The sequence below is a fragment of the Gorilla gorilla genome, chromosome 7, assembly GCF_029281585.2.
Source record: "Gorilla gorilla gorilla isolate KB3781 chromosome 7, NHGRI_mGorGor1-v2.1_pri, whole genome shotgun sequence".
Classification (NCBI taxonomy): Eukaryota; Metazoa; Chordata; class Mammalia; order Primates; family Hominidae; genus Gorilla; species Gorilla gorilla.
Window position 1 is genome coordinate 84516202 of NC_073231.2, and position 26562 is coordinate 84542763.

Genomic DNA, 26562 nt, shown 5'->3' on the forward strand with positions numbered 1-26562 from the left:
AATAGACACCAGGAATAATAGCTCCTTACTCTAAAGCCTCCTATCAACTATTAGTTCTTACACTTTTGCCCAGTTATTTGCTTTGGCTTACTCAGGTATGCCTGGACAGACCCAGGCAAGTCTTAGCTCATAGCTTATGCACCTTCTTTATGTGGAAATGTTATTGCTTCCTTAAACCTTTCGTAAGCAACCTCCTCTCCTTCATTCTTTCTTGCACTTACCTATTTAGGAAAGTTTTAGGTTATTAGCAAATTGGGTATCAGTTTAAGACTGTGAGTTCCAGCTCCAGCCAATGGATGCAGGACCCAGCAGTAAGGATGACCCAAATGCATAAGGGATAAATATGTCTGCTTTTCCTTTGTTCAAGTGTGCTCTTGCCATTGTTCCATCTGCCACTGAACACCCTTTCTGCAGAAAGTAAAGATTGCCTTGCTGAGAGGTCTTTTGTCTCCATGCTGACTTTTCTTCGCAGCACCAATTATCTAACAACTCCCACCTCACTGCTTCTGAATGCTGTGTTCTCTCCTCTCCCCCAGAGCTGGGGTCACATGCTGCCTTCTCAACATCGCCTTCCCTGAGAAGGCAATGTTATTGAATCTTGCAATTCCTTCCCCAAATTTCACATTTCCTATCTCACATCTCCTTAGCCCTTTAACTGGCATCCCTCTGTGTTACTTATTTATCATGCACATGTCAATCCCCTCCACTCAGCAGGCCCCATGTGGATGAGGCTTTTGTCATTCTCACACTGCGGATTCCCCAGCACCCCAACAGTGCCCTGTGCAGAGTAGGTGTTCAGTGGGCATTTGTACAATGAATTAATTCCACCCAGGGGAATCCTAATGGATGGAAAAGGTCTGCCAGGTGGCTAAAGAGGTGCTGAAAACTAAAGAATAACCATGTAGTCAAGAATGCCCCCCATGAGAGGAGGAACATGGAAGGAGATTTGACTTAACTCTGAGCAAAACTCACCAGCAAAGGCCAGAGCTTCTTCCTTGAAACTGGGATCCCTTTATGGCCAATTTCCACATGAGCTGTTTGGAGGATTTCAGAGAGAAGGGAAAGTGGTATCTCCTGAGCTCTGATGCCAAGGGAGCTGGTCTGCAGCGATGCCTTAGAAGCTGAGAGGCTGACACTCACTCTTCCTGGCATCAGGGGTTCTGGCTGCAAGGGCCTCAAGTTTTTAATCTTGAAAATGTGAAAATGTTCCTTCCCACACCAAGTAGTTATGAGAAAAGATAAATTAATGTATGGGAACAAGCTTGTTTTTGAAAATCAAAGAGAACTTAGAACTGTGAGGTGTTATCATCTACTCAGCCTTACACCACCTGTTCACTTCTCTGCAGAGGGCTTGGTTTTGGGGGCTCCATGGCTTAGCTTTTCTTACCGTGGCCAGCAGAGAATCCAAGAAGCTGCCGGAAAAAACAGTGCCCGTAGAAAAGGCAGTGCTGAGATGCAGATTTGTTTCTTGGAGGGACCCTTCCAGTCCACCAAGCTGTTCAATAAAGTGAATGTTGGAAGGATTTTCTGCAAGGCAAGAGGCAAAAAGGAAAGACAAGCAGATCAGGTTAAGAATATAAGAAGTGCCATCCATGCAGGCCAAGGGGCGACCACTTGATCAAAAGATCTGATGTCTACTTTGGGGTCTCTGTGGGATCTACCCCTTTTTCAGTACATTTTTTTTTCTTTCCTTTCCAAATATCTTCCTTCCCACAAAAGACATAGTTCTATTGGGTACATTCACCATCAAGGGGACATTGCTGGAGCACAGGCTCAGTTTCTCAAGAAGTGTTCTGATTGTCATCCTTGTATAATTTATCTTTCAAACCAGTATATTTTGGGGGAGCAAAAGGGAGCATGCTCAAAAATTGCCCTGGAATCATAGGAATAAATAGGAACACATGGTCACCCCAGTTAAAGTCTTTTATTTCTCAAAATACTATGAGATAGATGACTTGGTATTTACTTGGGTTCCTAGAGTCACTTAAGCCCAGTGCCTTTCAAAATGTAATGCACATATGAATCATTTGGGGATTTGGTTGCAATGCAGATTCTGATTCACTGGATCTAGGGTGAGGGCTGAGAGTCTACGTGCCCAGCCAGCTCCCAGATGCTGCTGAGGTTGCCGATTCATGGATGGCACTCTGTGTGGCAAGGGCTTAGGGAATCATCCTAACTGAGGCCAGTACAGCAGTAGCCAAATTATCCATCAGCATGTCTATACTGGCCCCAGGCTCCAACTCAGACCCTTGTAGGCAGCCTCTGAGGTGAATACCGCTGGTCATTGTGGTCCGTGAGAAGAGATGCACAGGCTGCCTTTGTTCCTAGACTCTTCCTTTTTTTTTTTTTTTTCCCTCACTTCATTGCCCAGGCTGCCCAGTGGTGCAGTCACTGCAACCTCTGCCTTTTGGGTTCAAGCAATTCTCATGCCTCAGCCTCCCAAGTAGCTGGAATTACAGGCATGTACCACCATGTCCAGCTAATTTTTGTATTTTTAGTAGAGACAGGGCTTCACCATGTTGGCCAGGCTGGTCTCAAACTCTTGACTTCAAATGATCCACCCGCCTCAGCCTCCCAAAGTTTGTTTCTAGAATCTTCTTTCAAGAACGTTTGTCTTAAGAACAGCATTGGAAGATAGAGATGGTGTCTCCCACAGGAGCAAAGGGAAGGCATGCTTACTGCCTGTTTTAAAAGACTCTTGTTTCCTGAGCTCAGGTTCCTATCCTAAAGAGCAATCCACTGTGGGTACAGGTGTCACTTGGCCCTCTTCATATCACCTGGTGGAAAGCAGGGCTTGAGCAACCAACACAAAAATGAGGATACTCTGGCTGCTGTTATTACTCTGAGTAATAAACTGATTGGTTTTGTTTTGTTTTGTTTTGGTCTCTGATCCAGGAGTCTTATATTTTCTGCCAGTATCCATGAGACTGGGGTAGGTGCACTTGTTGGTTTGCAAATAGGATAGCCTTAGACTCTCCACAGTTCTTGACATTACAGTTCTTGAAATGACCAATCCAAACAAATCTGCTGGACAAGCAACTCAGAATCCATTGCTTACTATGACTGGATTATCCCCTAATGCCTTAAATTATTCCTCAGTATGTTTAGGGGAAGTGACGTTAATGAATGAAGTGATATTAATGAATCATTTTCTTCTGAGAACAGCTTTATTTTCATAAAAGATGAGCAATGTATGACTAATATCAATCCACATCTCCTGTGCACTTCTACATTTCTCTCCCTGCATTGTGAGCCCTCCACACACACACATGCACACGCGTGCGCGCACACACACACACACACACACACACAAATATCCCATGAGCCTTTGTCCAAATTCTGCTGTATCATCCTAAACTAGTGGCCTCAGCTTTCCTGGCCATTTCCTTCAGATCCCCATCCATTCTGTACCAAAGTGGTACAGAACATCAGACCTGCAACTCCCACATCAACATGACCCTTTCCAGCCAGCCAGACAACAAGAACCTGGACAAGCTGGCAGGTAGGTTGTTAGGCTAACTCGACAAGGGCTCCTTGGTGCCAGAAACAAAGCCTGTAAGTCCCTGGAGAGTGATCAGATGCACCTCTGGGTCAGTGAGAAACTGGCTGATTTCTTCGCAACCACTCTAACTTACACTCTTCTTTGAATTAATTCATTTGGTGTATACAGTTGGCCCTCCATTTCCACATGTTTTGCATTCAAGAATTCAACTAATTGAATTCTTGAATGGAAACCCATGGATACTGAGGGTTGACACTACTACACCATTTTATATAAAGGACTTGAGCATCATGGATTTTGGTGTCTGCAGGAAGTAGAGCCAGGGGAGGAGTGGAGAGTGAGTGAGTTATGGAACCAATGCCTCACAGATACAGAGAACCAACTGTATACAGCTCAGGAGTTAGAGATGGTTCAAAGGGGAGGAAAAAAGTAAAATATAATTAAAAACTGCAGCAGACAGCTTCAAGGTGGTTCCAAATAGGCAGGCAGGTACTAGGATCCAGGGGTCTAGGATCTTCAGAGCTGAACTTCAACAGCCTCTGTTCCACAAAATGGCCAGGAAAGCTAGGTAGCAATGAGGCAGTGCCTCACCTCTCACCTGCTACACTGTCACTCCCAGCTCATGTGGCAGTGACACCTACTGATTCCTCTCTAAGTTCCCCTGCTTTGTTTGCAGGACTAAGATTTCTAGATGTTCACCTAATTTGGGATAAATCCCAGTGGTTTTGGTAATCTTGCTCATAAAATGCCCATTATGCATTTTTCTGGTTAGTAAAATCAGGTCAAATCACAGCCAGGACCAGTTTTTAGAGATCATCTCTGAATTGGTTCAATCTGCGCTAGTGGCACCGTTCTCCTCTTGCCTGGGATTTTCTCCTTTTCCCTTCGACTATACTCAGTATAGTTGAATACAGACCCAATGCGTCCCCTGGTGCCCCAGCAATGCACCCCACCAAAGGCACTTGGGCACCCTTCCTTGCCTTCCCTCCCTTGTCTTCTGTTCCCACAGCTCCTCGTGCCTAGGGAAGTTTTGTACAGGTATTGGTGACAGATAACAGCATATTCTGTTAATTCTTCAAGAGTTTTTTTTTTTTTTGCCTATTTTAGGAAAGTATCACTCAGGGCTTGGATTAAGGTGACGGGGGGGAAATACACGGGACACAAAATTTGGAGACACCAAGGGTGAGCACCTCCTCTAAGTCTGTACCCCACATGCCTCTCCTGCCTTACCCTGGCCCCAGCCCTGGTGTCACTGCTGGAAAGGAAGGCATCTGACCTAAAGTCCTGTGATGGGTTTGACTAGTCAGTACAGGGAGATTCTTTCTAGCAGTCTTCATATCGATGGCCCCTCCCTCTGAATAAGACTAAGCTAGTTGCTGATCCCCCTCCCTCTCCTGGTAACTAAAAGAGTGGAGAAGGCAGATGTCATTTCTGAACCCTGACGCCAGATATTCCGATGTCCCCAGTTGGATCAAAGCCCAGTGTAACATCCGGGCAAGCACTTAAAGCTCTGAGCCCCATTCTGGTTCCTGAGTCCTTTGATTGTGCATTCTAAAAAGATCCTTGGAACATAAATTATATATCACAAAAATTTCTCCATTGAATTTTGCCCTCGAAACACCACTTACTCAGTTCAGTAAGGATAGGGACTTTTCGGCAGTTTGATTTCTCATTATGTCCATTTGTGTAACCTGGAGTCTCCTCTGCAAAGAAGAAAAGAGGTGATAAATGCAAACACAATGCCTTACAAAACTTGTCAAAAATGTAGAAGAATATCATGTAACTTGGTGCTTTATCTTAGCAAAGTTACTTTCATGTGTAAATCCCAAATCCTTTACTATGTTTAGACAAAAAATTGTTATGTGGGTCTCCTCAGCATCTCCTTTAGATAAATGTGGGGAGGGGAGTGTGTATGTGTGTGTGTGTGTTGGGGGGGGTTTCTTCTTTTCTTTTTTCTTTTTTCCTTTTTTGAAACAGGGTCTTGCTCCATCACCGAAACTGGAGTACAGTGGTGCCATCAGAGCTCACTGCAGGCTCCAACTCCTGAGCTCAAGTGATCCTGCTGCCTCAGCCTCCTGAGTAGCTAGGACTTCTGGCACATGCCTCCTTACCCAGCTAATTTATTTTTATTTTTATTTTTATCTTTGCAGAGATGGGGTCTTGCTATGTTGCCCAGGCTGCTCGCAAACTCCCAGCCTCAAGTAATCCTCCTTTCTTGGCTTCCTGAAGTGCTGGGATTACAGCTATGAGCCATCGTGCCTGGCTATGTCTATTCTTTCTCAATGGCACTTCAAATGACTTACAAAAAAGGCAAAGCTCTCCCAGTAGTTGCTTATTGATGTCACAATTAAGATATGCTTACTCTCCACTGAGTGGCTGTGCTAGGTAACAATTCAGTCAGGCAGTAGCTCAAACCACATCAATTTGCCTGTAGTATTTTTCGGAAACTGCAAATATATGGGTGGTGCTGTCCCCATGAGTGCTTTAGGACACATTGCAAGTGGCTGCTGGCTCCAGGTATTCTCTGCCTCTTTGAGCTCCTCACTGGGCTGAGGCACTGCTGTTGTCTCTGCAGAACTGGCTGCCTGCCTGTCTCCATATGGAAGGCTGTGGGGTTTCTTAAAGACTGAGCTGGGATGTCACTCAGAGAGCCCTTGACCTCTATGCTCAGGTTGTAGACACATTTCCCTCCTGTCTTCGGAGATAAGGCACTGCAGTAACCTCTGTGAGACTTGACCCCAAAACAGGGCATGCACAGCACTGGCCTGATACAGCTTTATCATGTGGTGAGTTTCAAAAAGAAGTATGACATCAGAGGTTTAGTCTCCAACTTAAACTAAAAATGTAAGAGGAAAGAAATGGAATAGAAGGTTGGGTGCAGTGGCTCACACCTATAATCTCAACACTTTGGGAGGCTGACATATGAGGACTGCTTGAGTCTAGGAGTTCAGGACAATCCTGGGCCACATAGAGAGACCTGTTCTCTACAAAAGTTAAAAAAAAAAATTAGCTGGGTGTAGCAGTGCAGAGCTGAAATCCCAGCTACCTAGGAGGCTGAGGTGAGAGGGTCGCTTGAGCCCAGGAGTTCAGAGCTTACGGTGAGCCGCCATCACGCTACTGCACTCCAACTTGGGTGACAGACCGAGATCCTAGCTTAAAAAAAAAAAAAAGAAGTTGGTGGGGAAAATGGGAAAATAGGGCGCCATGAAAAAGAAAAAGAAAAACACACCATAATGGCATTGCAAGTTGTGCTTACAACTGTTGGTTACTCTCTTAAAGTTTTCTGAGGATGTAAGAGGAAAAAAATATTGTAAACCTTCAAGATCTACTTGTAATTAAGATTCCCTGCTGCTTAGAAGAGAGTGAAATCTTTAGAAGGTCATTTGTTCCCTGAGTGGGGTAATTGCTAGGGCTGAAAAGTGGAATGAATGCAGTTGAGCTCTGTGCTAAGGCCCCCTGAGAAACAGACAATGGGAAGATGACAGGGAATGGAGCCACTGAGGTGGAGACCAGGAAGGAAAAGGGGAAATCCAAAGAGAGGTTTGTTTCCAGAGGGAATGCTATGTACTACAATATTTCACACCTTTTCCACCTCACTACTGAGATGGAAAAGAGCCACTTCTTGTTAATGCAGAGTAGAGCTGAATATATTTCTGATTTCTACTAAATTTCTGAGTAATGAATGTAGGATAAAAACTGAAGCTCCTCATGAAGAACCCAAGACATTTGGTTTATGTCTAGAACCATCAGTGACCTCCAGAATTTCGCAAAATTTTTCAGTTTTTGGTGAGGAAATGGAAGCGCAGAGGGCTAACTGGATTCGCACAGCTATTAAAGAGGAAGGTTTACACAGATGGCTAGAGATCATAATTCACTGATAATTCTTACTCTTGATGGGATCTAAATACCTTAAATTGTTTTTCCTTAAAAATATCTCTGAGATTTCCATAATGCAGGAAGACTTGGGGGAATTAAAGTTCTGTTTTATTCTCAGATTAAGGTGCCTTATCTGTTTCATGTGTCCTCTTTCCCTCCTTTTCTTCTCCCTTCTCTTCTATTCCCTTCCCTCCTTTCGTTCCCTTTTTCCTTTCTAATTTCTTTCCTTCCCTCTTTCCTTCCTTTCTCCCCTTCCTCATTTCCTCCCTCCCTTCCTTCCTTCCTTCTTTTCTTCCTTTCCTTTCCCTTCCCTTTCCTTCCCTTCCCTCACCCCTTTCCTTTATTTCTTCCTTTTGTTTCCTTCCTTCCTTCCTTTCCTTCCTTCGTTCGATCCTTCCTTCCTTCCTTCGTTCGTTCCTTCCTTCCTTTCCCTTCCCTTTCTTTCCCTTCCCTCTCCCCTTTCCTTCCTTCCTTTCTTTCCTTTCCCCTCCCTTCTTTTCCCTTCCCTTCCCTCCCCTCCCACCTTTCCTTCCTTCCTTCCTTCCCTTCTTCTTCTCCTGTTCTTGTTTCTCTCGTCCCTTTCCCTCTTCTCCCTTCCTTTCTTTTTCCCTTCTTCCTTTCCTTCATTCTTTTCTCTTTTTCCATTCTTTCTTTTCTTCCTTCCTTTTTTCCTTCTTCCCTTTTCTTCCGTCCTCCTCTTTTCCTCCTCCCTCCCTTTCTTCTTTTTTAAATATTTTAAAATATCTACTCCATGATAGAACTATGTACAGTCCTCGCCCCAGTTACATACCACATGTTGCAAATACAAAATATTTTCAGATATTGATGAGTTTGAGAAAACCCCAAACTTTAGAGGATAGTCATTGAGTTTGGAGACATGACTTTAGATAAGGTCCCAAAGGGGGGCTTCTCTGACATTGAGACAGAATCTGAGGAAAAAGGAAAAGTCATCCTGGCAGAAGGGTTGCGATAAAGAACCCATGGTGGGAAATAGCCAGTGTGAACAGGGTACAGGAGGGGAGAATCCGAGTTCCTTGCTGGCTTGCAAGATCCTAGATTTTCCTTTAATTGCCATGAGTCAACATTGTAGAATTTAAAGTAAGGAAATGAGATTATCCGATGAATATGTGTAAAAGATCTCTGGCTGCTTTAAGCAATGGACACTGTAAAGAGATAAGAATTATATAATTGTTACATGTACTCTGTGAGTTACCCATAGTGAGATCATCTTTGATGATGAGAAAACTGCAGCCAGGATTTACATACCATGCCCAAGATCACAAGCCTTGTAAATAATGGAGGTGGCTTCACAGCCTGATCAGCACCAACTTCAAAGCCCATACCCTTTTCAGGGTACCTACTTAAGTTGTAGCCCTATTACAATATACAAGGTTTGACTGGAATTTTCAATAAAATATTGAAATCAGTTTTCTTCAAAGGGGAAACCTCTCTATGGGTAAATCCCCCTTTGAACCCCACTTTCTGATTCCAGTTCTTTGCTAATAAAGGACTTGAAATATCCTGACTTTTAAAATCTAGTGTTCTAATTGGGTACAGACACATTCACATCAGCTGAAGCAGCTGTATGAAAATCTGCTTCTGATGCCGGCTGAAGGACAGCATCTGAATTTCCACCTTAACTCCATCTCCTTTTCAAGCAATGGTTAATTTGAATGTGTCAGATCATAGCCTGGGTACATTTTACTAATGTCAATATTTTTGTTACCTAATAGTACACAGTATTATACCTTAAATCTTCCAGCCTGGCAGGGTGCTATTACAAAAGATTGCTTAATTGTAGATTACTTCTGTACATTTAAATTTCAGTAGCATATTAAGTTGTCAGGCTTAATTACTGTTATATGTTTAGATTATGCCACAGATTATTTAGTTCAGTACCTAGGTTTGCCAACCTGTTCTCCTTGTGATGTGACAGGGCAGTAATTAGAGTATTACAGAAAAACCTAAAATTTCCCATGGAGATGTCCAGGAGGCCTGGCATTCTTACTGATCCTTCAGAGATTCCTCACTCTGCTGCTCCCCCAAAACCCCCCACCCCATCCAATTTCCGTTGGTGAATTTCTTCAGTGAATAGCCTTGATGGTCCTAGCTTGGCTTCACATTTATGTTTATCATTACTACAAAGATGCAGAAAAGCCCACTGATCCCTCAAAGGGCTCACCAGATAGGTTAGGGCGGAGTTTCTCCACCCTGGTACTGCTGACATTTTCTAATTGTGTGAGGCCATCCTGTGTATTGAAAGACGTTTAGCAGCATCTTTGACTTCTACCCACTAGTGGTGATAGCATTCCCACAGTGGTGAGAATCAAAACTGCCTCCAGCCATCATAAGGTGACCTCAGGAGATAAATTGCCACTGGTTGAGAACCACTCTATCCCCTAGTGAAAGGGACAGAAAACTGCCTACCAGCAAATCTTATTTTAGTGCTGATTGTGGACGATGCTTTCTGCCTCCTGGTAGAATCTCATGATCCTTTATAATTTCAGTTCTTGGGGGTATGTATTCTTGGTTCTACCTCTTAACGCTTGGTGGAAGAGGAGTATTATTATGGAACGAGAAGAATGATTAAGAAAGCCAAACAGGCTTCTGTGAAGATTGGGAATTTCTATATTATTAATACAAATTCCAGATAGAGACTTATGACGCCAGAGTAATTGGGGAAGATTCTGGGTAATAGCCCTTTGCTATTCACAGGTTGCCTCAAAATGTTCTTAAAATGTGACCTCATGGCCAGGCACAGTGGCTCAAGCCTGTAATCCCAGCACTTTGGGAGGCCGAGGCGGATGGATCACAAGGTCAGGAGATCGAGACTATCCTGGCTAACACGGTGAAACCCCGTCTCTACTAAAAATACGAAAAATTAGCCAGGCATGGTGGCGGGTGCCTGTAGTCCCAGCTACTTGGGAGGCTGAGCCAGAAGAATGGCATGAACCTGGGAGGCGCAGCTTGCAGTGAGCCAAGATCGCACCACCGCACTCCAGCCTGGGTGACAGAGCAAGACTCTGTTTCAAAAAAAAAAAAGAAAAAAAAAATGTGACCTCACTGATGTGACAGTGCCAGATAAGCAGACCTGATGCCTTCATTAGGTGTGTCCTTAGAGCCTATCTGCATCTATATTTCCCCGTCACACAAATGGGTATGATCCCGTCCAAACAAACCCAACTTAGCACATTCTTCTCTAACCTTTTCTTTTCATCTTTTCAGGTAAGCACACTCATACTCATAATGATTCAAATACTTTGGCATTCCTTCCTTTTCTCTTTGCCTTTCCAGTTTTTTTGACATTCCTTCCTTTTCTCTTTGCCTTTCCAATTTTTTTTCCTTCTTTCCTCAACCTCCTTCCCCCAAAACCAGTCAGCTCCTTCTTTAAGGGCAATCTTCTTGCCTGTAACAGAGTACCCGACATATCATAAAAAATCAATATTTTTTTTGTTGATTGAATGAATAAAGTAGGAAAATCACTAGATATAAAGGAAACTAAAATTATAATCATAGGTTTACGTTTTGTCTAGTCCATAAAGAAGGTGAAATTTCAATAATAGTAATAACAGGAAGAACTATTCACCTAGACCATCAACTAAATGACTTATGGTGTTGTCAGTTATCCTGGGCTTATATTGTGCATGCATTTTCATTTGCATATGGATTTATAAGCTTTTTTTTTTTTTTTTTTTGCTCTGTCACCAGACTGGAGTGCAGTGGCACGATCTCAGCTCACTACAGCTTCTGCCTCTTGAGTTCAAGGGATTTTCATGCCTCAGCCTCCCGAGTAGCTGGGATTACAGGCATGCGCCACCACACCAAGCTAATTTTTGTATTTTCAGTAGAGACGGTTTCACCGTGTTGACCAAAATGATCTCAATCACCTGACCTTGTGATCCCCCTGCCTCAGCCTCCCAAAGTGCTGGGATTACAGGCATGAGCCACCGCGCCCTGCCTATACTGCTTTTAAAATGAATACTTCTTGTTTGTCCAATTATGGACAGTTACAAGCATGCACATACACACACACACACACACACACACACACACACACACACAAATGATGAGTGAATCCAAGGAGTGACCCTAATTGCTAAGCTAAGGATTCCTATGGCAGAACAAAACAGCACTTTTATGAATCTTCAGATTTGCTCAGCAGAGGTAGGGCTCATCCCTCCTAAGTCTGGCTGTTCATGGCACTTTGATATTCATGAAGTGCCTTGTTATTAGCTCTGCTTTGGAAAACACCCTGAAACCCTAGTCTCTGGGTCAGGATTGGTTGCTTAGTGAAGGTCTGTCTAATAGCTGGCTCAGTTTGCCCTCCAAAGATTAGATTACTATTTTATTCCTTTGTGCCAATAACCTTATATTTTCTTGCATAGCAACAGCGTCTATGAGTCAGAGAGAGATTTTTGGTTTCCCAGTTTCAATCACGAACACTGTTATCGACAGCCATTATCATGAAAAGCCTTGCAATGCCTTAAATGCTAACCTCTTCAAGTGCCATGCAAAGTGGGACAGCTGTGGTCAGAGGCTGCATGGCCCAAGGATTGAGTACCTGATCTTGATACAGAGAATCAATTGTCCCCAAGGAACATAGCTTGATCCAGGGGATTCCAGTCATGACTTACTTTTATTTCTAGAATTGGAAATCTGTTTCAGATACAGAAAATTCTTCAGTAATAGTACTTTTAGATTAGATTGAGGGGAAGGTAGTCAATTTTTAGAAATAGACTAATGTATACGCTTTTTCCCTTTTTGAGGGAGAAGGAAAATCACAATTCTGTCATGGGAATTGACCATAGGCACATTTTGAGCATAGAGAAATGTGTGGAAGCTCCTCAGGTGTCACAGCTCATTTGCTGCAATTCAACAAGTATTTGTTAAACATCAACCGAATGACAGTAATTGCAATAGGCACTGAGAGAAACACAAAGGGAAAAAAGACATGATCCCCATCCTGGAAAGACCCTTGCATCTCCCTCACCATCTCCTTCTAGTCTGAAGTTGAAGTATGACAGTTTTAGTCTATAGCTGTTAGAAAAGATCTTAGTCTTCTAAAATTCATATACTGAAATCATCTCAAAAAGTAAAAGAGAATCATGGTTCATTCTCTCAACCACAAAGCTAACAATTTGACCTTTATTGCATTAGATCTATAAGATCCAATGAGAATTTCATAATAATAATAACTATAGTAGTACCTCATTAATTAAAATAATATACCACATGCTATGTTCACTGATCATAACAACAAAAATGATAACACTTCAAAATTGTGTTATTTTTTCCTTAAAAATTAAAAAAAACTGTGTTAAGTGCATTCCATTTAGAAGATGCACACCGTCATCCATTTGACTTAGAATTCCAGAGCAGTGAACTGTGGGCTATTTCTACTATGGGATTCTCAGGATTGGAAGGGACCTCAGAGGACATCTGGCCCACCCTCCTGCTCCCCATAATTAAAATACTTCAAAGAGGAGTTAATTCTCTCTTTTTTTTCCATACGTCCTAGTTTCTTCTTTTCAGGGGTGCTGTTCTCACCTGACACTGCGGGTGATGGGTCAGAGGAGGAGTCAATTTGCAAGGATCCGATGGTGAGGGTTGCCATGATGGCTTCTGTGTCTACCAAAGTCTGGTTGCTTGATGGCTTGGGTGGGGGAGACAAGACAACACACATGGAGCATTGCTCTATGTTGGCCGCATGGAGGTCTCCAGAATAAAGTGCACATCCCTAATGAGAGGAAAACAGAGAGGAGGCACTTGTCTGATGGAGGGATGTTATATCATGGCTCATGGTGGTGGCTCTTTGTGAGTGATGTAATTTTTGAGCTTTGAGCTCCAACCTTCGCTGACTTGATTTTAAAACTTAGTTACCTCATATCTGACACATTTAACCTTATCAAACATTAATATTTTAGTGTGAATAAATTTCATAGATTCTTTCCTGAAAGCAAGTTTGGATGAGACAGAGGAGAGTAGGGAGGGAGGAACGTAAGTCCGTACCACTGACTCAGGTGGAAGAAGAGAGTAGGGTCAGGGTAACAGTGATGAGGAAAAAAATTCAGAGAAAAGAGAGGTTATGAATCTAGAGGCAAAATGTGCATCCTCACAATATTGCTAGTACAAACAGCTGGCCCTACTTGTACTCTCTGGGTTAACTAGCAAAGTGGCAGTTGCTTCTTTCTTTGGTGGAAAAACAGAGATCAATCTGGTACTGTCTTCTGGTAGGTTGGAGTCTAATATAGTGGTAATTCCTGACACTAGCTGGATCAGATTTGCTCTTATTTTCTTCCTTTCAATGGACTTAAGCAGGAGCGGTAGTACAGGGAAACTTACAGTGGCTTTTTAAAAAAGCAAATGCAATTTGCTTCTTGAGATAATTATTTTTGAAATTTGAAAAATATTCCTTACATTAGGTTGGTGCAAAAGTAACCACGGTTTTTGCCATTACTTGCAAATATATTGCCAGCGTTATGAAAATGCTTTGGTGCGTATCTCATGAAAATGAAATGCTTTGGTGCATTTCACAGTGTACATAATGGACTCCTCAACCAGTGAAATGGTGGCATAGAGTGGGACATAGATCTATGCAAGTTCAGGAAAAATATAGTTGCAACCGCAATACCACATAAGCAAAATCCCTCCTCTCCATACAGCTATCAGGGACCATGTGGCATTATATGGTCCATATAAAATGTCTCCAGAAAAGATGAAAAACCTAGAGCACAAATGCTGGCCAGTATTAGCTTAGGTGTAGCCATTAAATTATAATCTGACTCAGAAATGCAGAGAAACTCTTATTTGTACAAAGACCATAAAACATGGTGATTCGAGCATTAACTCAAGAGCCACAACATCTGGATTTAAATCTTAATTTTGTTAGTTACTTACTGGCTGTACAATCTTGGTCAAATTACTTAATCTTCCGGTGCTTAAAGTTCAATAAATTTAATATCTACCCCATAGGGTGGTTTTGAGATTCAGTGAATTGATATAGGTAAAATATTTAGAACAGTTTCTGGCATCTGGCAAGCACTGTAGAACTGCAATATTATTATCATTATTAATTCTAGTCCTATTAATATTGAAATCCTTATAAATATTAACTTTTCCTTATATGATACTTACAGGCAGAATGTATATCTGGGGAAAATTCCGGAGAAATCGCCATTCTCTCTGTAGATAGTCGAGAGACCCAACGAACACTATGTCCTTCAGCTCCTTCCTGGTATAGTTGCTGGCTCTCAAGGGCATTACAAAGTTCCGAAGCCCCATTGGGGCTGAGTGGGCATCTCCAAATACACATGCTACAATATGGTTCCGAAACTTATATTTTGACTTGCCAGTTCGTTTCTAAGGATAAGGATGCCACAGTCTGGTCATTTTCATAAGCAAGATGAGAATCCCTCCAAGTAGGCCCCCTCTTCTCCTCCCAATTCTTCTAGGTACATCCACAGCTCTACTTTCATAAGGTGAATAGAATTTTGCAAATTGTTTATAAAAAACAGAACTCATGCACAAGTGGTGCAATTACACCTTTTACTTTTTTGTGGAATTTCTTTTTATTTCACTTTCTTTCTAGTTTTCTATTAGCTTGGAATGCATCAACTAAAACTCAGATTAGCATCATTCCTCAGGGTGTGAAATCATTGGACCAAATGGAGAAAGTATTTCTTGATTTTTATTTCACATTTTTAGCCCTGTATGTGCCATAGTAAAGTTCAGTGAAAGCCTAAGACATTCCAGATTCAATGCTGAATTATGTCTTCTAGTGAGTCCTGAAAATTACAGCAAGCTATATAACATATTGCAGTATTAAGTGGGTTTTCATTCATTAGTTTGAATCACATGAATTTACTTTTTTATGGGTCAAAAATGGTTGAACAATGGCAATTTCATATGGTTCAATTGAGTATACTGAACTGATTCTATAGACTCCTGCATCAAGGAAATTCATCACGCAAAGTGCATACAAGAAAAAGAAATAATATAAAAATTTCATTTCCCCATCCTGTGTCCAAGTGTTCTCATTGTTCAGTTCCCACCTACGAGTGAGAATATGCAGTGTTTGATTGTCTGTCCTTGCGATAGTTTGCTCAGAATGATGGTTTCCAGCTTCATCCATGTCGTGGGGTGGGGGGAGGGGGGAGGGATAGCTTTAGGAGATATACCTAATGTAAATGACAAGTTAATGGGTGCAGCACACCAACATGGCACATATGTACATATGTAACAAGCCTGCACATTGTGCACATGTACCATAGAACTTAAAGTATAATAAAAAAATTTCATTTGATCTCAAACATTTGAATATGTCTCATACTACTATCAGCATTGCCAATTGTTAACAATGCCCCTGTGTCTCCAAGTTGAAAACAAAAGAATATGCATGGAATATACTTAAGTTTCTCCCACAGTCATAGAGACTCATTAAAAACAATAAATGTAACTTTTAAAGAATGATATTCCTGTGGGAAACTTATTGTAAGCCTATGTGTGGTTTCTTTCAGAGTATGGCTAATGTCTCCTCTTAACAGCACTGGGATATAACAGAAAGAACCCTGGACTCAGAGTCAGAAGACATGACTTTGTATTCTGGTTCTATTGTTAGCTATATGACTGAGCAAATTACTTAACCTCTCTGGTTCTCAATTTCTTTGTGTTTAAAATGGAAAAAAAAAACCAAAGAGTTAATTTTGTTGTAGGACATAATATATTCAAAATGTTTATTTCTTAACTCACTAAAAGTTGTTCAATAACTATCAATCAAATCTAAAAGTTATTGAATTTCTATATTTTCAAAGGAGGACATTTAGAAGCTGGTACAGAGTAAGTTTAATTTTCAGCATGAGCATTCCCTGCATTCCTAGATACACAAAGACTCAGAATACTTCAAATGGATATATCATTCTTCTTTATGCCAGTCCTTTGCTGGGTTAAATGGCAATCTTCTACAAAACCGGCATTGATGAAGTCTAACAGGATAAATAAGTAACGTCTGACATTTCAACAATTAAAGTTTACCAAATTAGCATATACTGGGAAATACTGTACTCTACCCTCCTTCCAAGAGAGATCTCCCTGCGAGGGGAAATAAAGCTACTTGTCTGGAGAGCCTTCCTAGAGTGATATGAATCTTAACCAAATCTATTAAATAATTGTCTCTAGCTAATCCGATTAGTTTTAACTTGAATAATGAAGCCTCTAACTGTATTTAATGTAACATGTCTAAAGTCCAACAATTGCTCTTCTGAGTAGAACTAAACAATTAGAAACAAGATACATGGCCAAGTGCATTAATGGGCACAGCTAGAGAGGCAATTTCTCCAGGAAACTGTGGCACAAAACTGTCTCCTGATTAAGAAAGATGGTGGCTATTGGAGGAAGGAGAAGATGTCCTATTTGTTCAAAGTAACTTAAATTGATCATTTCTACTTGACCCTTTTGCAAATGAAACCAAGTTTAAATATACCCCGAATTTTGCAATCCAGATATTTCTTTCCTAGGGGCACACATTTCAAATTCCTTAGCAATTTTAAAGCTAGAAGGCATTCTAAACTTAACAAAAGACCTGGTTGGTATTCTGAACTATATTCCATATCAAGTATCATAAGGGAAATATCAATCATGGCAACCTGTCTGCATTCTTAATAAATATGATCTAATAAAACTTCTGCTATTTCCATCCTTTGGTCTCAAATGTCTCAATCTGCAACCAACTTCCTGACCTTTCTAAAGATTTACCTCCCACTGAAAATTTGTTTGGCTTCCTGCTCAACGGATGTTTATTTCGTATAGTTCAGAATAAGACATAATTGCTAAAATGGTGAGTTTCAGCAACCCTAATAGTCTTCCAGTTGGTATGACAGCTCTGACAGTTTCGTGTTTCTGATCAAATGATGGATCATGGTTTTACAAAAGTTGAAATATATTCTGTCAGGACACTGGCGCTGAGCCACAAAGATGTGTATGTATGCATATGTGCATCTATCAAAAAAAGTGAACTAAACTACTTTTGGAAAGCAAGAAAATATATATAAGTATCAATTAGTCATATATGAAAATATATATATAGGGTTCATACAGCATGCAAGCAATCATTTTTATTAGTTAAATTTATCAGCTACTACTTGTAAGGTAAACCACTAAGATTATACTTGAGTTTCCAACTCCAGAAAATTACAGTAGGTGGGCATCTAGAAAGCAGGTGCCAGACCCTGGGTTAGGATACAAGACTTTTTCCATCTTAGTTGCAGGCATTTCTGTGAGTTGAGTTAGTTTGTCTCTTTGAGAAGAGAGACAAGGACATGACTGTAATATCTACAAAGATTCACCCCGGTTGTACGGAGTGTTTAGGAGGCATATTTGTGGCTAATGTGTTAAATCTAAGTAGAGCCAGCTTTAAGAAAAACCACTACAGAAAAATCCCAATTTCAAAACCAATACATTAGAAAAGTGCTTATTTACTTAAAAAAAAAAAAAAAGACTGCAGAGTCCTTGTAAACAGTAGGTTTCCCTGGTGCATTTAAATTAATTAGATTTACTAGGAAAACAGCAAAACTTCAGGAGAACATTATTCTGAATAACTGAGTCAGCTAAACTGTCAAAGGAGAGAGGAAATAGTTGAAGACATATAATTGTTTGAAATTCCAGCATATTGCTCATGTAGGCTTTGTCAAATGCCTCATGTGTTACTTTGCATATTATTCATATGGCTGGTGAGGGATGTGGGTTTTTTTTTCTTTTTTTGACAAATTCACAGTTTACAAAGAGAAGTGACAGGTGCTTATGACTAACAAGAACATCATTTACCCTAAGAAATGCTTTATCTTATTTGAGATTTGATGATGCAAGATCACCTACCAGAGTCACCTTGTCCAAAGAGGTTGGTTTGCACCAGTGAAACATCCCACTGCTATCAAGCTGGTCAGAATCTTGTTCTATATCATGTTGAAGAGTCCTAAATAGGAAGAATGGAGAGTTAGTTTCAGACTATTTGGAGCTCCTCTGTAACAAAGCCGAGATGTAAAACTCATCAGAGCCTTGAGCTCAAAGAGGAGAATAGCATAAGTAGAATGACCTCAGGTCTGTAAGACCCTAGAATAAAGGCTTAGGTCTGAAGAGCACAAAGAGCCCAGACTGTATCATAGCTGAAGACACACTAAGCATTTTGGGCAAAAGCCACATCAGGATTTTTTTTTTTCCTTAGATTATATGTACCTTGAAGATAGTTATTTCTGCTTTTAATTTTGATACTGTATGATACTGTTATCCATTGGCAGATATCATGAGCAGTGTTTTGGGCACCTGAATATAGAATTTAAACAGCTGTGAGAGATTCAATCATGGGTGATATTTCTCTCCTCAGCCTATTTTCCTCCTGTCTCCTTTCCATGTATTTTTCTGAATGGGTCCCTGTTGAAACATCCTGATTTAGTAAACACTTTTTGCATTCTTTAAAGCTTTCATCACGGGTCTGCATTTGCCTAGACTTTGCTCTGATCTTGATCTAAGTCTTGGCAATGTCATCCCCATGGTCACCCCACACTGCAGTTAGACACAAGCTTGTTTCATAATGTATTCAATCCCTGACAGGGTTGGATGTTCTTTTGAAAAATCCCACTTCCATCCTAAGGAATGCATATTTGCTTGTGAGAGAATAAGAAAACCCTTGTCAAATTACAGAAAATTGAGGATTAGAAAGACCTATATCAGCCAGGAAAAATCTAGGCTTAACACTGCAGAAACAACCTCAACATCCCCAGGGCCTAACACAACACAGCTTACTTCTTCTCACCTACACTATATATTTTACTCAGATGAAAAGGTGTCTCTCCTCCACACAGCCATCCGGAGCCTGGGGGACAGAGGCTCTACCATCTTATGGCCTCAACATCTGGAACACGCATCCTCCTCAGTCACCAGGCAGGAGAGGAGAAAGGAACTGGAGAACCAAGCCTAGGCCTCTAACTGCCTTGGCTCAGGGTGACTCGCTTCATTTCTCCTCACATCTCATTGGCCAAAATTAGTCACATGGCTCCTGCTGACTTTAAGAGGCCTGGGGAACATGGGAAGTAACTTGAAATGTTCAGTGAGCATTTCTGTCTCTGCCAGAAACTTTAAAGACTACCCACCCTTATTTTATGGATAAAAGTCAAAGAGCTAACAAAGTGCAAAACTGGCATTTGAATAGACTGTTGAAGTTGAGGCTACCAACCTCACCATATCCAGTTCTGCTTTCCTTCCTGAGTGTAGGGATAGGTAGGTGGGGCCATGTGACTAGCTCTGTCCAGTGAAATGTGAGAAGAGACAGGCCAGGCAATGAGAAGCTCTCAGGTGAAGTTCTCAGGGTCTCTCCTAGCCTGGCTGCTCCAGTGGGCACCTTGAGCTGAGTGCCCTGGCCTGCTTGGCCTGTGCTGGACATGTAATGTGAACAAGAAATAAACCTTTCTTGTGCTCAGCCACTGAGATTTCATAGCTGTTACCAGGGCATAAGTCCATCTCATTCTAACACCAATTCCTTTTGCAAAACACATGTTCCATGGTACATTAGTAACTGGAGACATCCTAGGAGTAACCAAAGTTTGAGAGGAATGGCCCCTCTTTGACAGCCACTGATATGGTCTGGCTGTGTCCCCACCCAAATCTCATCTTGAACGGTAGTTCCCATAATCCCCATGTGTCATGGGAGGGACCCAGTGGGAGGTAATTGAATAATGGGGATGGTTACCCTCGTGCTGGTCTCGTGATAGTGAGTGAGTTCTCAGGAGATCTGATGGTTTTATAAGGAGCTTCCCCCAATTCACTTTGCACTTCTCCTTCCTGCCATCATGTGAAGAAGGACTTCTTTGCTTCCCCTTCCACCACGATGGTAAGCTTCTTGAGGCCTCCCCAGCCATGCTAAATTGAGTCAACCAAACCTCTTTCCTTTATAAATTACTCAGTCTCAAGTATTAGCAGTGTGAGAACGAACTAATATAGTCACAGTGCACTTTGGCCTGTGAAAGGTTCTGACAACAGCATATAAAAGGATTTCTGCAATATAGAAATCCTTTAAAAATTGTATAATCCAGTGTTTCACAACTTATCTGAACACAAAAGCTTTTACTATTTACTTACACACTACTTATTTTATTTATTTAAAAGTATCTGTTATTGTCCCCTACAGCCTTTTGGAATATACTGTACTGTGTGTCACATTACAGATTCAGTCCTGCTCATCTCAGATGTAACTGATAACAGTGTTCTCCCATGCGATTTTACTCTATATCTTGGGAGAAATACAATCTATTCCCCTTCATGCTGCAGGGTTAGGGGGTTTCCTTGTGAATTAATACAGTTTATTATTCAATGCCTTGCCCCCAAACTCAGACCTCAACATAATGACAAGCAATTTTGCTTTCCTCAAGCAGGCTAGCTTCTAAATTGATAACTTACATCTTATTTTTTTTCAGACAAAAGAACTTACTCCAACTTAGATTGAAGTGTCAAACTTAAAGTAATAGGACAGAGAGGACCTAGAAGGAGAAGCCAAGGTAGGGGGAACGGGATACTAGAAACAGGTTTGGAAAGTCAGAGAGGGTAATTCCTAATAAGAGTGGCCAAGGTCTTGATGCAATCCTTAATCTCCTCTTGCACTTAAGAACTACCTATAAACTTAGTGGGTTTAGTGAATTCTAATCATTTGCCTAGCTAGACAATGTAACATATAAGCTTCAAGGTCAGCTTGACCAAAATGGGTTACCCTGTTCATTCAAATTAACATGTCTTTTGGCAACTTAAATATCTATAAGCCATGTGCTCCAACACCAAGTTCCAAAAGCCCCACAGGCTCTCTTAATCATACCAGACAGAACCCTGATGGCAGCCTTATGCCAAGCTTGTTAATGGGACTCACCAGCAAGCACAGCTAATACCTGAGTCTGGTGTTGATTTTCATCAGGATTTGGAGCATTGATGAATGATATAATTCATCCGTAGAACCTCTTTCTATCTAAGAGTCACTTCCTAGACACTCTCCCTAGGATCCTCAGAACATGTGTTTACATATCATGACCAAGTTGGTAGTGACTGTCTTTCAGGGACTCTTTGAGAACAATTTGGAAATAGCTATGTTACCTTTTAGGTGGTTCCCTGCTGTCTGCCCTCAGCACTCAAGTCTACAGCTGCTACTACCACTTTCCTTCTGGTCACTTTCTTCAGCTTGTCTCTGCTTCCCCTCCTTCTCCACCCTCTCCACCCTCATGATAAATGAAGAGTCTTTGGTCTGGTAATTAAATGCCCTATTGGCAAATTTAAGATGATCTTCTCCCAAGCACATTTTAACATGACTCAGAATAGGGAATCAATCACTGTACATTTTTATCATAATAAAAGTGTGATATATGTATACAAGCTGTCACAGACAACATTTTTCTTCATTCTAATGTTATGAAAAACAGATATGCCTTAAAGGAAACACCTGTTGGAGACCGATATTTAAAAAATGCTGGAGGAAACCCACTTCATCATAAAGGCATCCATCTGGTGTCCTTGCCAAAGCAAAACCGAATGCAATTTACATCACCATCCCTTAACTAAAGCTCCGTTCTGCCATATGCTTTGCAAATGTCATGATCCTCATAGAAACATACTCTACTAAAGAGACTAATAAATCATCTATGGGAATGTTCAGCACTAGCAGTCTTAAAACATGGAAGCAAGGAATAGAACATAAAGGTTATGCTATAGCAGGAAAAGGTAGCCACGGGGTACCATTCAGGTCAAAAAAGACCTGTCAAAGCCTGACCAAGGTGGAGGGGGCTTTGTAAGAGAGACTGGCAAGAAATATGGTGGGAGTTGTGTGGGGTGGCCTTCAGCAGGATGTGTTTGGGATAATAGTGGGGTTGGTTCCCTGGTCACAAGTCTTGCTTCTTACTGCCCAAGCAACAGCGTGTTGTATTTCTGTCTGGGAGCATCCAGGAAGCAATGAACCTTGAAATGTTCTCAGGGTCCCATCTCCAGCTTTCAGATTTGGAAGCTGCTGGATAAGAACAGTTTTTGCAGCCTGTCCACTTGTGGCTGTGTAGAGCAGCACGCAAATCAGCATTCCTTTCTGATGACTGCTTTTCTTTGGGTTGCTTTGATATGCATGAAGACTGTGTCTCATGAGCAGAACGTGTTGCCTCATGAGCAGAACGTGTCACTTGAACGTGTTCCAGCAGGGAAAGGCAGCTCTGTTTTCTGCGACCATTCTGAATAGAACTTCTATTCTCCTATGTTCCTAGCAACTTATCCTGTATAAATCCTATCAGTTAAAGGAAAAAATAAATAAACCCTGTGCCTTTGGTTGCCAGTCATGGCACCTGATGAGAGAGAGACCAAACCATGTAAGAAAACTTCTATTAAGAAGGTGGACTAGGTTTCACTGTGCTAGGTCAGGAGGCATGGTTTCCAAGAATGTAAATTTGTCATCATTATTTTCTCCAACTTACAGATTTGACTCAGATGATTCTTGAAGGTGATCTGCCAAAAAATGGGATCTTCCACTGTTCACAATATTTATTAGAAAGTTCAAAAAGCCTCTACAATTCCTTTTTTTTTTCTTTTGTAGACCTCATTTTAGGCTGTGTTAGGAAATCCTGGCTTATGACCATTCTACTTGAAATTTCCTTAAAACCCCACAGATGGCTTGTAAATTCTTAAGAGAGTTTTCTGGCCTGGATGCAGAGCAATATATTTTTGGGGCAAGATTTGAGTTTTACAAAAATAACAACTTTCATGAAGTTCTAGCATATATAGAAGGAGGGAAAAGCATTTGTGTGTCCAGCAGTTTGAGTGGCTTTCTTGGTTCAATCTTTTGAAAACTCCATTGTGACTGTCTCTTGAACATAATAGTCAAGTTCTAGCCAAAAATCCAGAAAAAAATCCTGTGTCCCAGGATGCCTTTGATGGTTCTGAGATTTTTGTATATCAAAGGCTACATCTGCCCTCTCTCCAATGACTTTATAAATAGCAAGGCTATTCAGTTTACACCTGACTTGGAAATACTCACTTATTGTCAATTCTGATGACTTCTGTATGTTATGGGGGAAAAAAATCACCTAAAATTGGGGAATGTAAGGGCAGGTTACATAATCAGTGCTTCCCACCTGATCCTACTCACATACCCCCTCCCACACCTATACACATATTGTAGTCAAATATTAAAAACTGAGCCTAATCTTTATGGCCACATTATGATTTAATTTTTCTGGATTTCATCTCATTGCTGTTTATTCATTATGAGGCATTTTATTTTACCTTGGAGGGAAATTTAAGGTTTAAAAAAATTGATAATTTTATATAGTTCATTTCCCCGGAAACCTGTGTATGAGCAAGCTGAAAAGAGATCCTGTGAGCGCCAAGAAACTTTCAGGACCAAGCAACTGGGGACATAATTCACCTTCCCTGTTAGAAAGGCCTCTGCAACTCCTTCCTTTTCCATGAGGAGTGAAATAGGCACCAGGCTCTGTGTCTTGCATCCAGCTTAGCCAGTTAATCCTTGCTGTTACTCCTTTACCGGGTAAAATTTTAAAAATACCTGCCATGAAATCTCATGGGATGTGACATACGTTGACAGCAGCCTGGTTACTTCCAAAGCACCAAGCCCCCTTGGTTGCCATCTGGGAAAACCTTAGGAAACCATCTGGGAAGAGGAAAATAAACACACTGTCTACCAGCCATTCTGCTTTGCTTGGGTTTCCCAGGACATGGAGACTTTCAGGGCTAAAACTGGTCACTCTGTTGCCCAAATGGCGATACTTCTTTGTGCTAATTTGAAAAGCTCTCTGGGAGGAAGAGGAGGAAAGAAAGAATAAAACACTTGAAATATCATGCCTAGAAAGCCTTCCATGTTGTGCAGAAAACTTTCTACACCTCTGCGTTTGTTGATGAGTTCTGCTGATGTTTAATGGAAGAGAAGACAGAGAAGACAGCTAGGTGGCCAATAGCCCTGAAATGTTTTAAGATAAACAGGCTCTGTATTCTTCAACCTCTCTCTCTGCTTCCTGGTCTCTCCTGATTCTTTGCATACACAGAGTCTTCATGAAGTCATTATTAAATTATAAACTTTAATAGTAGAGATAATAGGTATGATTTAAAAAACATCTGTAAATGGTATTTTTAAAAGGAGGTATATGAAAATTCAGGATATCATTCTATTCAGTATAATCTTATTTCAGTTTACGTAGGAGAATGTAAACTGTGTTCTAAGGTAAACAAGATCAGCTGTGAGCAGAGTGTTCTGTTTGCCTTTAAATGCTGCTTTACAGATGGGCTCTGTCAAACTCATGGCCTCTGTTTTCAATGTTTACAATCTAAAATCTCCACGAAGGCATTTTTTTTTTTTCTATCTTCTAGCTTAGAAGTTAGACCCAAGATCAGAGCGGCCCCAGCCCAGGTGAGGCAAGACTAGGATAGAGTTTCTATTAGATAAACCCACATCTGAGCCCATATTTGAACTTCTCTCTGTTAAGCTTTGCTTTATTTCTGATGAGTAAAAACTGACAGCTTTTCCGCAGCGCTTTTTCTATGAATTTGTATAGGCATCTCTGAGTATAAATTGTTACCAGATGAAAAGAGAAAGATAAAAAGACAATTTCCCTCTTTCTCACCCATTCTGCAGATGAACCCTCATTTAAATCCCTTTATATTTCATGGAAATTGCATTTGGAATTTTCTACAATGTTAGGACAGATGAGACATGACCCAGAGCAGCAGGTACCTTTAATAAAAGTCGGAGTCTGTGCCCTCGGCAGAAGAGCCTGGGGCTCAGGGCAAGTCTCAATCCTCATGATAGCAATTTCTTCAGCCAATTTTTTTCAGCATAAGGTTGTAGTTTTAGGTGCTCTTTCCCACACTCTCCAACACTTTCTAAATATCAACTTGCATAGTAAGTGTAGAAGTTGATCTAAATAAAAAATACTTCCCTCCCATAGACAGTTGTGGCATAAAGTTTTCTTCGTGTATTGGACAAGGACCTGAACAATGAAGTCAGTTACTCTGACACTTTCAATCCTAAAACGCATTACTGAAACAAATGCAAATTTCAAACACAAGACTGTTTTTTTTTTCTTTTTTCCTTTTTGGTGGGATATGGAGATAGGGAATCAGAGCATGAGATATCTGAAAACTACCTCCCTTTTGATTGTATTGATCCACTTCCCAAGGTTTTATGGGATTGAGTTCAGGTCAGGGTTCAACATGACATAAATGCTTTCCTTATGCAGTGGGTTGGGAGGCTTGGCCTGGAAAATTATTAACGTTAATAACCCCCAAAAGGAATTGGGACTGGAAACAATAGCACCCATCAAAATGTTACTGGTGTGAGGTGCACATGTGTTTATGTATGCGAGAGAGGGATACAGGGGGCAGGTATCAAACGCTGCAGAGGAAATTAAAATAATTACAGGGTATGTGAATATTTTAATGTCTTTTCTCTAGAAATAGGAAGTTATTTGTGAAGTCTTCTTATCCATATTGCTTAGTTTCTCTGAAATCCCTGTGGCTGAATGTTGAAATGGAGTCAACATAGTGTGCTGGTGATTATGGATTTTTGAAAACATTGGAAGGACCCAATGATGCGTTGAGGACCACAAACTTTAAAAATTTCCTCACATCTGGAAGCCATCACTGGAGGAAAGCCTGTGAATACAGGCATCCTGAGTATTACAACATTTTACTTAGTACCAGCGACCTATCAAGAAGCAATGGAGATAATGGAGATGGAGGCCATTTGGGATCACTCACAACATGGAGTCCTCCCCATCTGTGTGTTACACAATGGCTATTTTTAAAAGGAGGCACGCCTTGATTAAAGATGAAAAGTTAAAATTAGAAGTCTCTTGTGGGAGGGAAAAGGTTATGGACAGTGTTCTTTAACAAGAAGATGTGATTAGTGTAGGGCTGTGACTAGGGATGAAAGGTAAGCGTCAGAATTTTTTAGTGGGCCATAGAAGTGCAGGGTGAGATAGCCTCTGTAAGGCAGGGGCACTCATGCTTAGATGTTTCCTGTGCTTTAGTTTTTTAAATTAAAGGTGAATGAAAATGAAAAGGGGTAAGAAGGAGGATATTCACCCTACTCTGTTCACCTCTAATTTGAAATGGAGTTTCTAAAGGTCATTAAGTCCTCAGCTTTTCTGATGTGTGACTCTTGGTGA

The 26562-nt window shown here is 41.0% G+C and overlaps 1 protein-coding gene across 1 annotated transcript in view; it reads right to left on the bottom strand.

The window, feature by feature from the left end:
- KCNU1 (potassium calcium-activated channel subfamily U member 1) overlaps nt 1-26562 on the bottom strand; it is a 149775-nt gene that overhangs the window by 12054 nt on the left and 111159 nt on the right. The window contains exons 20-24 of the mRNA XM_063709355.1: nt 18248-18344; nt 14513-14737; nt 12926-13115; nt 5131-5205; nt 1388-1527 (exon numbers count right to left, since the gene is read on the bottom strand). Coding sequence (XP_063565425.1) covers nt 1388-1527; nt 5131-5205; nt 12926-13115; nt 14513-14737; nt 18248-18344 — 727 coding nt within the window. The remainder of the gene's footprint in view (nt 1-1387; nt 1528-5130; nt 5206-12925; nt 13116-14512; nt 14738-18247; nt 18345-26562) is intronic.